The 11,869-nt window shown below is 34.6% G+C and overlaps 1 protein-coding gene and 1 long non-coding RNA gene across 2 annotated transcripts; both read right to left on the bottom strand.

Moving 5' to 3' along the window:
• Nucleotides 1-315: 315 nt before the first annotated feature.
• On the bottom strand, nucleotides 316-3,944 carry LOC140005350 (uncharacterized). Its single transcript, XR_011813177.1, has 3 exons — nucleotides 3,560-3,944; nucleotides 1,228-1,283; nucleotides 316-566 (listed from the first exon to the last, which is right to left on the bottom strand). It is a non-coding gene; the product is annotated as an uncharacterized lncRNA (long non-coding RNA).
• A 3,591-nt stretch (nucleotides 3,945-7,535) lies between these two features.
• Nucleotides 7,536-11,574, bottom strand: LOC113738601 (flavonoid 3'-monooxygenase). Its single transcript, XM_027265845.2, has 3 exons — nucleotides 11,089-11,574; nucleotides 9,338-9,793; nucleotides 7,536-8,349 (listed from the first exon to the last, which is right to left on the bottom strand). The coding sequence occupies exons 1-3, from the start codon at nucleotides 11,530-11,532 to the stop codon at nucleotides 7,714-7,716; spliced, it is 1,536 nt and encodes a 511-aa protein (XP_027121646.1). The 5' UTR covers nucleotides 11,533-11,574; the 3' UTR covers nucleotides 7,536-7,713.
• Between the last annotated feature and the right edge of the window lie 295 nt (nucleotides 11,575-11,869).

Genomic DNA, 11,869 nt, shown 5'->3' on the forward strand with positions numbered 1-11,869 from the left:
TGGAGCCAGGAGTTCAGGAGATTGTGTCCCCACCTGAGGAGTTGAGGAAGTGGTTAGCATATGATGTAGTGGCTGTGGCGACCCTACTTCCCCCTAAGGCGAACCAAAGGGTTGGCGGGCAGACTTTGGTTCACGGGCCGTCTACCCAACTCTCGCCAGGACTCACGCAAACATTCTAACCCAACTCCTTCCGAAGAATAACCTAATCTATGATAAAACAATTTTTCCCGAAATAGGATCATCCTCAAATCCACATTAACTTCAGAGATAGCAGTGATATATTAGCCAGTCAAGGCTCTTGAACGTCCCACGAGCTACGTACCAAAGTATAAATTCGTACCAAACCAGATAGATAAATACATAAATCCCTATTACAAACTTACAAGCCAAGTAATCGAATTAGGGTTTACACATTTTCCAGCTTCAAGTGGCAATCCAAAAAAAAAAAAAAAAGGAAAATACATTATCCCAAATAACACATTACAGCCCACAGAATAAGTTATAGTGTTCAAATACAATCCCAAAAGGAAAACATAAGTAAGCATCCAGCTTTCAGTTTCCAGAACCTGTTAAGGAAAACAATAAACGTGGGGTGAGCTAAAGCTCAGTGGTGCCCCAAAACATGCAATCACGTAATAACAAACAGCGGATAATAACTTAGCAAATTTAAACAGTTAGGAAAGCGTATAACAGCACAAGGTAGGATACATGAGCTCTCAGGAGCCATTTTCCTCGCTTGATCACCATTTATCGTAGTTGACCCTCCGTCAACTCTCACTACTTATAATCCATGTAGAGCGTCTCATTTTAATACCTAACCCGTCACCATTCATACCCCTGTCCCGGGCCCGCACACCGACTAAGGACGCAGTATACTCGAGATATACCCGTAGATGATTGGTCGAGGGATTCACCCAACGACGTAACTACATTTAGATTTATGGTAGTTAGATTCACGCGTCGAGGGATTCACCCAACGACGTAACTACATTTAGATTTATGGTAGTTAGATTCACGCGTCGAGGAATTCACCCAACGACGTAACTACATATAGATTCATGGATTCACGAGAAAAATGATTCACGCAAGTCACCACTCGAACGGCTAGTGCGATAAAGTACACACTGCTCACTTCGATGGATCCAAAAACTAGTTTTGCAAATTATCACATATTGAGTCAAGAAAGCACTTTAACCAGGTAAGCATAGAACAGGCAGGGACACTCACCAAGAGTGGAGTTCAGATATCAAGTTGGGAATCGAATTCCGTGTCCTCGCAGTATCCTAAAAACCAAATTTTGAAACTATAAGTTTTTACTCAGTTTTTAAGCTTATAGACATTGAGGTATATCTAATATACTACTAGTTCACTTTCCCTTAGAAAAATCAAGAGTCCCTTAGGTTAAAACTTGACAAAAGTAGAAGAAATGTTTCCTATAGTTTTCTTTAAGATACTTTTCCTTATAAAGGGTAACTAGTATTATTTTCTTGAAATAAGTCGACCAACCTCTTAATGTCTACGTTAGGAAGTTACTTAGAACATTTCTTTAAAGCTATGGTTCTTGCAAAATTGTTACTAAAACTATTTTTCCTAGAATAAGGTTTCTTGCCGAGTAAGTTTCCCATGCTTTTCACTAAAATTAATAAAACTCATATTTTGGAACTTTTCATATAGTTAACTAGCCAAGAGCAATACTTAATGAAAGAAAAGGAATTAAAATAAGACTTAGGGTTTTCAAAAGCTATAGAATTTATTTACTATAGCTATCAAGGCTAGTTTGAGCTAAAGGAAATTATCGGGTTGGAAAGTTTTAGGCAAAACACTAGATATTGAGTTTTATAATTTAATACTAACTGGAAAATATTTTTGATTAATTTGATCATAGTTACTCGAGTCCGCAAGGTAAAAACGACTTCCACAGCTCTGATTCCATTTCGAAATCATATTATGGATCAAATATGGCAAAATCACATAGCAAATCACTAGGGTTTCGTCAATCATTAGCCCTAGATTTCAACAAATGCATTTCTGGTAAAAATAAAATGAATGACCAAGGCTTCATCAATCATTAGCACTTGGTTTCAGCAAGCTCATCTTAAACAAATAAAAATAAAGGTAAGGCCTCCAAGAAATTCCAGCAATTAAATTTCATCACCCAGTAATGCTTATAAAATTATTCAAATGGCCAAGGGCTTCATCAATCATTAGCACTTGACAACACCAATTACTTCCAACCACAATTCAATCAAGAATTTAAACCACAAGTAAGCTAAAAGTTCGATCCAAACCCAATTTCAGTTTCATGAAGAAACAGGACATTCTTACAAAACAGTCTACTTTGAGGATTCACAGATAGCAGTACACATGGAGGAAAAATACGAAATTTCTACAGGACAAATGCCTATGATTCTAGTTTCAAATGCCACTGACGGCGCCTTAAACGAATTTTCCTACACCAAGATATAAACATTTTATTGAGACCAGTCAGTGAAATCCGAAAATCTGAAAACTAGTTTTTCACTTGTGAAAGACTCCTTTTTCTCTTTTAAAACCATAAGACCTTTATTCAAACCATCCATACATTTACGTATGACATTCATACTAGCATATACCAAGGCAAATAAATCTTAATTCCGGTAAACGATCCAGCCAAGAAACCACAATAAATCCGTCCTCAACTAGTTAAATTTTCCAGCAGCTCGTTTATCTTGGATCAAATTTTTCCTCAGCTAAAACAGTGTTTTAAGTTCTTAAATTCAATATGCCATCACTTAACTAATTAATTAACATATCTAACTCAGGAATTAAATTCGATTAACGACAAAATTCCTCCAAAATTTCCAGAAATTTCCTGCTTCAAACCTCGGTTGTTGTGGCATGAAGACTGATTGCATTGTGATTTTATTTCGGTTCTAACCCAGCTAATTAGCCACATGCAAAGCTCAATTATCTTGTTATTAGCTAGTTAGTTAAGGTTATAGGCTCAAAGCAACAAGTTTAAACCAAATGTAGCTACATTATTCAAGGCAAACTCTCGGCAGAAACTTTTCATCAACACAGAATTTTCCTAAGCTCCTTAATACATCATCCAACTACATAAAATTATCATGCAAGGCCCTAATCGTATTAATCATCCAAGATTTAATTAGTTAATCACCATTGCATGCTCAAATTACTTCAGGGAAACAACATTAAAGCTGCCTTTCCAAACCAGTTTCTCGGCTAAAGCATTTTCTTCTCAAACAGAATTTTCCTCTTATGCTTTAACATTATCATCCGAATGCACAAATCAACATGCATGGTCTTAAACATCAAGTTTTCACACGGCTAATTGCCCTTGGTGCTCGGATTGCTAAGGGTGAAAAAATATTGGAGATGCATTTCTGATTCCAGCTCACGGCCAGAATTTGTCCCTTCGCACAGCAGTTTTTTTTTTCTTTTTTTTTTCCCAGTTCATCATCCAATCGGTTAGCTTTACATGCATGCTCCTAATAAACTCAATCAACCTCTAATTAGTTTAATCTAGCTCAGAGGTTACCTCAGACTGTAGCTCACTCACCAGAAATCTGAAAATTTTCCTGTTCACCCTCTCGGCTCTCGGCTCGCACAAGTTTTGGTTGTGGTAGTTGCGGCTGGAAACTGGTTGCAGCTGACCGAGATGGAGGTGCAGAATGATGAAGCTCACTCACGGTTTTCTCCCTGGTTTCACTCCAGCTCACGGACAGAACTAGAGAATTTGGCAGCCGCGGTTTCCTCCTCTTCGATACACACGAGGTGAGTCTCTCCCTCTCTTTTGCTCTCAGTCCGAAAACTGGATGGAGTTATGGAGTGTGTTGTGGTCTGAGGGGAATTTGTGCAGAGAAATGGAATGGCGGTTTGAGATATGAAATGGAAAGAGAGGTATATGGTTTGCGGTAAGTGATATGAGAAAGGATTGAGTGATATTAAGAAGTATTGTGGTGCCGTGGTTTAAGATGTGAAATGGAGGTAATGGTATAAGGTGCCGCGGTTTTAGGAGCAGAGGTTTCGTGTATTAGAATCGATTGCGTATAGAATTGGTGATAGTTGCGGTAATTGAATTTGCGGTCAGAGGATTGGTTTGGTTTGCATGGAATTGTAAGGGCATTTTAGTCTTTTCACTTTGCTCCCTACCCTCAACTTAATTTCTCAAATCCAACTTAATTCTAAAAATTATCCCCAAGTGTGATTTGAACGCCTAATTATACCCTAATATACCTAAACCATTTTTATCGAATAATTCTCGATTAAACTTTAATATTAAGGTTCCTAGTAATTCTTATATTATTTAGCGATTAAATTAGTTATTAGAATTTCCAATTATTATTTCTCAAGAAGTGGAGTTAGTCTAACTCAAAATTTATCGATTTAGTACTATAAAGTCAAGTGAAATAATAATTAAATCCAAGGGTGTCAATTTGCACATAAAAATTATTTTTACGCACTTATTGTGAAAACAAAGAAGATAAGGATATATTTATCGAAATTTTCACTCCTTAAGTATGTTTAGTATATTAGTATCATGTTTATCAAAAATTCATTGGTTTTTCATCTTAACGCGGAAATTCTTATTAACATTTAACATTAGCAACTAATTGAAATTAATCATTGGAATTTAAATAATTTATTTTAAGATAGTAAGGCTATCGACTCAAGTATCCTTAATTTAGCATAAGGGAATTTAAGTATTCTAACATTTTATGTTAAGGCGAAAAATTAATCTAACCCTAAGGATATTAATTTAGTCTAATAAAACCAAGAAATTTCATAACTTAGGAAAATTATATTATTTTTCACATAAACCTAATTTTACGTACTTAATTGCAAACAAGTAAAAGTAATGCTAGAAATTATTAAGGAATAAAAGAAATGCAAATGAAATATGCACTAGCTTATATATCCATTTTCAGGGTTCTCACAGTGGCCTAGATTAGTTACCTTGTAATGGGTCTAAAGCCCTCCTATCTAACCAAAAAAAAAAAAGCTAGTGCTGGTGGATTAATCTAGTTGACCATCTTACTCTCTATAGCTTTTCTTTCTTCCTTTTTCCAATGTTTTGAAAATCGGACCGGACCGGCGGGATCGACTGGTTGAACCGCGAACCGGCCATGGCACCGATCCGATTCTATGTTAGTGTTGACCTTGCTAGAAAACGGTCAAAAACCGGTCCAACCATGAAACCGTCGAAACCGGATTGAACCGATTTTTTCCGGTTTTCGAGTTTTCCTCTCTTTTTTTTTTTTTTTTTTTTGCAAAATACAGCTTTCAAGATTCAAACTCATGACCTTTGTAATAGAAGACCAATATAGTAACCATTGCACTATCACATCTTATTATTTTTTTTATAACTTATTTATATAAAACAAACACTCATATTTCTTTTTTCCATTTTTCTTACAAAATCTCATCCTCTCATGGTTATGTTTTTTTAATCTTCAACTCTCTCTCTCTCTCTCTTTCTCTCTATCCTCTTTTCTTTTGTCACTTCCTTTTTAATCAAACATCTTTATTTTTAATTTATTGATATTTTCTTACATCTTTTAATTTTATTTTTGTCCATTAAATCAATGTTTTAAAAACCGGACCGTTAATTGAACCGGTGAAGTGAAATGGTCGAGTTTCAACCGATCGGACCGGTTCAACCTCGGTTCAATGAATTTTTTAAAAAATTATTTATATAAATATATATATGTACAAAATAAGACATGTAATGGATTAATTTAATACTTTATATGATGAAAGGTTTACTATTTTTTAATAACTTGGATTTTTAAAAATAAATTTTTTAAATTATAAGTTAAAACAAATAAATTTCATCTCGATTTCAATTATGTCTAACTCCAATCCAAAAATATCACAATATTTTGAAATTATACAAAATTCACGTCTATGAGAATTTAGATATTGTGAACTTAAATTTTAATTTACGTTTTAGAGATTGCAATTTAAAAAAAAAGAAAGTTTGGAGTTCGAAGGAAGTCAAGAAAATCGAAAATAGAAATGTAAACTTGATAAGAAACAAAAAATGAGATAAAAGTGAGTGGTTGTAGCATTAAATAATTTGGGTTAAAAAATAATTCTTCTTTAACTTTTTTCAATTTAATGGACAAAAACCAAATTAAAAGATAGAAGAAAACATCAATAAATTAAAAATAAAGAGGTTTGATTAAAAAGAGAGTGACAAAAAAGAGAGAGAGAGAGAGAGTTGAAAATTAAAAAGAAAGAGCCATGAGATGATGAGATTTTGTAAGAAAAATGGAAAAAAGAAATATAAGTGTTTGCTTTATATAAATAAGTTATCAAAAAAAACTAATACGATGTGATGGTGCAACGGTTAATACATTGATCTTCTATTACAAAGGTCTTGAATTCGAATCTTGATAGCTGCATTTTGAAAAAAAAAAAAAAAAAAAAAAAAAAAGAGGAAAGTTGAAAACCGGTTCAATCGCGGTTTTTACGGTTCAACCGGTTCTTGACCGGTTTTCTGACAAAGTCAACTATGGCATTGAACCAGACCGGTGCCATGGCCGGTTCGCGATTCAACCGGTCGAACTGGCCGGTCCGGTCCGATTTTCAAAACATTGCATTAAATTAAAAAAGTTAAAAAAGAATTATTTTTTTAACCCAAATTATTCAATGCCACAACCACTTACTTTTATCTCATTTTTTGCTTCTTATCAAGTTTGCATTTCTATTTTCGATTCTCTTGACTTCTTTCGAATTTCAAACTTTTTTTTTTAAATTGCAATCTCTAAATCCCAAAACGTAAATTAAAATTTAAGTTTACAATGTCTAAATTCTCATAGACGTGAATTTTGTATAATTCCAAAATATTGTGATATTTTTTGGTTGGATTTAAGATTTTATGGCAGATACAATTGAAATTGAGATGAAATTTATTTGTTTTAACTTATAATTCAAAAATAAATAATTTATTTTTAAAAATCCAAGTTATTCAAAAATAGTAAACTTTTCATCATATAAAGTATTAAATTAGTCCATTACATGTCTTATTTTGTGCATATATATATATTTATTTATTTATTTATATAAATTATTTTTTTTTAAAATTCATTGAACCAAGGTTGAACCGGTCCAACCGGTTGAATCTCGACCCTTTCACTTCACCGGTTCAATTAACGGTCCAATTTTTAAAACATTGCCTTTTTCCTGGGAGGATTTCTCTAAGGAATGTCAACAAGTCTTAGTAGCTTGCAATGCACATGATGTGGACATGATAAATAAGTCAACTTTATTTAACAAAGGTGAATAACCATGTGCCCTTTAATAATTGACTCTTTCCATTTTTTATTTTTTTTTCTATTTTTACAAAATGACAGCAATACTCACTCACTCTTATATAATGCGTGAATCAAAATCTAGTTGTACCATTTGAAACTAGAGTTTGAGAGTTCACCTTTAGACCAAATGGGTGAAACATTGCACCATCAAAGATTTTTTCTGCTAGTAAACGGGATTCTAACTTGGACCTCGTTCAGGATTGGGCTATAGGGATCTTTCCATGGCCACCGGAACAAAAGCCGATGATTGCCTATCACATATTTTATAGACTTCAAAGGTTCTTATTAAAATAATAAAACAAGAAATTACTAAGGATAATTAAGACAACACCTAAGTCCACCCAAGGCCCAATATCTTATTTTGCAGGCTTTCTGGCCTTTTGATTATTCAAATTCAGTATATATGGGGTGCAAGTCTGGGTTTTGGATGAACCATTAATGGTGAAGCCCGTTGTAAAGTGAGCCCATAAGCTTCCTCCATATTGAGTTTCTCTGCACCTTGTCCATTGGGCAAATCCCAATCGAATGCATGGATTAAAGTTGCAGTCAATAACTGAACCATACGAACGCCCAAACTCATTCCAGCACAAATTCGACGCCCAGCACCAAATGGTATGACTTCAAAATCATTTCCCCTAACATCAACATTGGGCTTTTCGCCTCCTGGCAAAAACCTTTCAGGTCTAAACTCTAGTGGATCAGCCCATATATCTGGATCCCGAGCTATGGCCCAAACGTTAACCAAAAGTGTTGAACCTTTAGGAATGAAGTATCCATTGATTTCGCAATTCTCAGTCGCCATTCTTGGCAGAGACAGTGGAGTAGACGGGTGAAGTCTAAAGGCCTCCTTGACAATAGCTTGGATAAAGGTTAATTTGGGGAGATCAGCGTCTGTTACAAGCCGATTTGATCCGATAACTGCATCAAGCTCTTGTTGGGCTTGGGCCAACAATTTCGGATTGCGAATAAGTTCTGCAATGGCCCATTCCACAGTGCTTGATGATGTGTCTGTCCCAGCAGTAAACAAATCCTACAACAAAATAAATGAAACATAAGAAACTTTTTTATTTAATTATTAATTAGTAATTTCGAGATTTCTAATTTAACTCTTAGCTATCCTTTTTTCTTGTCTTTTTTAAGTTTAGAATCTCTCTTGAATTTAAAAAAAGAGCAAAAACAAAAAGGAAAAGTAAATAATGAGGGTGCAAACTATAATTACACTTTTGGTCCAGCCACGTACGGAAAAAGTAGAGGTGTACATTTTGTATCTGAGGGGCATCATTAATGACATTCAAATTATTGTCAATGATACTTCATCACTTTTGCAATGCTTGCAAAAGCGCATAAACAAATAAAGCGTCATTAAAAAGAAAAAGTAAAGTGCCAATAAAATTAGTTATTAATAGTCTACTCTTAAATATTTTTCAAAACAAAAGACTTCCCCAAAACTTGATATATTTCTCCTCACACTAATTACTTGATGCATCGTTTTTTTAAAATTACGTTTTTTTAATATAAGTACGAAGGTTTAAATCTGAGATCTCTCATTTAAAACCCTAGTTAATATGCTCAAATTCATCGAATCTGCTATGTATATACACTAACAATTATTATCTTTCTTATATTTATATATTTTTTCTATTGAACCTGCCCTTCCTTATGTTTATTTATTTTTTCTAATTAAGCTTACATTTTAAAAAATATAATAACTGAAATATATTTTAACATTAGGCACCCGTTAGATAAACCCAAAAAAAACACGTGATACTGCAAGCTAAAACCCAAAAACAATTTAAACTTATCTCATACGTTTAAATTGTTTAAGGAATAGTGTAACGGTGACCAATGGTTGAGACTGTTAAAAGTATAAAATTAAGTAGAAAATGTATTTGAATGTGACAGGGGCAATGTATGTTAGATTCACATCTAATTAATAAATTGGGTATAATATGGACACCTGTAAAAAAAATTAAAAATAGGAAATTAGTTGTGCTAGTAGTAGTAAGAGGAGAGCATACCAAAAGCAAAGCTTTGATTTCTGTATCCGATAGGGTGCCTCCCTCGCCATCAACATTGTCTTTAAGCGAGATCAACGTACTCAACAAGTCCACGTGTTTTTCCATTCCACTAGAGCCGTTGATCTTATGCTCTTCAAGGATTGTGTTCAAGAACGCGTCGAAACGCGCGTGGAGTTTCTTCATCTTCCCAGCAACACCTTGCAAATCTAGCCGATCAAGAATTGGGATAAAATCACCCAGGTTAAAAACACCAGCCAGCACCATCAGCTCAACCACCATTGATTTGAACTCGTCGGCTTTGGGATCTCCGCCGCCGCTTCCATCACCGAAAACTCTCCTCCCTAGCATCACTCGCCCTAGCGCATTCGTTGTGCACACGTTCAATAACTGCCCCAAATTTACTGGAGTCTTCCCTGCACTAGCTAACAGAGCGCGTGCGAGAGTTCCCACCTCTGCCTGTAAAAGTAATTCACCGTTAAAAAATCTAAAATATATTTTTGGAAAATAACATATTAGCACTCCTCAAAAAATTTCAGGCACTTCTTGAATTTCATTCAATGTAAAAGAAGAAAAGGCGCGCCTGAAATTTTTTTGAGGAGTGCTAATATTATTTTCCTTATTTTAAAAGTTTTTGTATTAGTAGGTTAGATGCACAAAGCACAAAAATTATTACATTTTTTATTATATATGCAGTATATATCTAAACCCGTTAATGTAAACTTGACTAATGGATAAAAGATTAATCTTAAGAAAAATGGGCTTTCTATTTGCCTTTGTTCTCCGGATACAAATTACCAATTTTTACAAAAGAAACGAGCACATTTTACATACCCTGTTCCCAATTTGCTGTAGTTTGTTGTACGGCTGGAAATTTTAGAGTAGTAAGAATGGGACTCAACTTTTTTTTCTTTTTATGGATATCTTTCTTTTTATTATATTCATGTACATAAAATTAATAAGATAATAGATTTTTTTTTCCAGAGCTGGAAAAAAAACAATTATTGTATAACCTATCTAACAGATACACAGATTTTACTAGATCAAAGAAGTGTTTAGCACAATTCTTGAAATTTTTTTTTTTATAACAGATGAGATTTGAATTCCTACCTACACTCGAGGACTTAATATCTTCCACGGTGGACACTGAGCCAAGGTCAGCGGTTTAGTAAGATAATAGACTGTCAATCACAAAAAAACAGACTAATCTCCACAGTTTCTAAAAAGTCCGGAAACCACATACATAACCTCTCCACTGACATTTCCATCTTCTTGGACCTACGTTAGAAAAGTGCTCTCCTTTTAACTGTACTATTGCTAGTACATTGATAATTAAATCACACACGCATAAAGCCAACTTTTTGACTAGTCGTTCCACGGGTTTTGTTTGGGTGAGCTGTATAGACGTCATGAAAATGACAAGAAACACTAGAATATATCGTAAGGAAAATCAAGATACATACGAATCTAATCAAATGTGTCCATAATCAAGAACTGAAAATTCAGAAAGTGAAGAGTTTTAGAAGAGATTTTGATCAAATAACATTTTCATTTTAAGCTATACAGTTTATATGATATTAATTCTGTATCAGCCTATAATCTCACCTATAGCCCAAATATGGTTATAACAATATAAAAGATTATATATATATAGACACACACACTAATACAAAACAGATGTATCATCAAGAATAAACTATTTCTGTTAGTTCGTCCGTACTAATTTGTAGAAATATTTACGATTAGATTTTCACCTGTCGGACGAGGTGGAAGTCATCCAAAGCCTTGGCAGAGAAAAGGTGGATGGAACAAATTTTCCTTAGCAACCTCCATCGAGGTCCATAAGGTGCAAAAACAAGGTCTTGATAGTTATAAGCAATATGTTTGGCACCAGAGTTTGGTGGCCGGCTGGAGAAATTGGCGTCGTGGGTTTTCAAGAACTGTGCAGCAACAGAGGCCGAGGCTGCCACCACCACATGCACAAAACCAAGCCTGAGGTGCATAAGTGGACCATAAGTCTTGGCCATGGCTGCAAGTGAATGGTGTGGTTTTGTGCCCAAATGTGGGAGGTTTCCTACAATTGGCCATGGTTTTGGACCCGGTGGGAGTGACTTTGAGGGATTACCTGCTTTTTTGAGTATAGAGTAGAGAAGAAAGGCCAAGAGGGAGCTGATGAAAATGAGGGTTAAGGTGGACATGTTGATTTTTGGGAGAATATTTTTGGCTTGGTTTGAGATTTTCTGGAGACCACAATATATATATAAGAGAGGAAAGCTGATTCATTGCATGGTACTTAATTTAACCGGCAGTATTGGTGTTGGAAGACTTTTTTTTTTGTGTTTGTTGGTGTTTGTTGGCATATTGTGGATCGGTAGCTTTTTTATTTATTTTTTATTTTTTTGGTGTTTGTCGGTATATTGTGGGGTGGTAGATTTTTAGTCAGGTAGGCGTGTGCTGAAGGGAAAAGATTGATTGGCTGATGATTTTGAAAGTTTGGTAGCAACTAGCAAGCACATGCAGCAGTAGATGCGCCAC

The sequence above is a fragment of the Coffea arabica genome, chromosome 4c, assembly GCF_036785885.1.
Source record: "Coffea arabica cultivar ET-39 chromosome 4c, Coffea Arabica ET-39 HiFi, whole genome shotgun sequence".
Classification (NCBI taxonomy): Eukaryota; Viridiplantae; Streptophyta; class Magnoliopsida; order Gentianales; family Rubiaceae; genus Coffea; species Coffea arabica.

Excerpts from the sequence above, each read along its gene's own strand:
- LOC113738601 (XM_027265845.2), bottom strand. The coding sequence starts at position 11,532 with ATGTCCACCTTAACCCTCATTTTCATCAGCTCCCTCTTGGCCTTTCTT. Across the intron at positions 9,794-11,088 it reads ACTTCCACCTCGTCCGACAG|GCAGAGGTGGGAACTCTCGC; the intron begins GTGAAAATCTAA and ends TTACTTTTACAG. Across the intron at positions 8,350-9,337 it reads AAATCAAAGCTTTGCTTTTG|GATTTGTTTACTGCTGGGAC; the intron begins GTATGCTCTCCT and ends ATTTTGTTGTAG.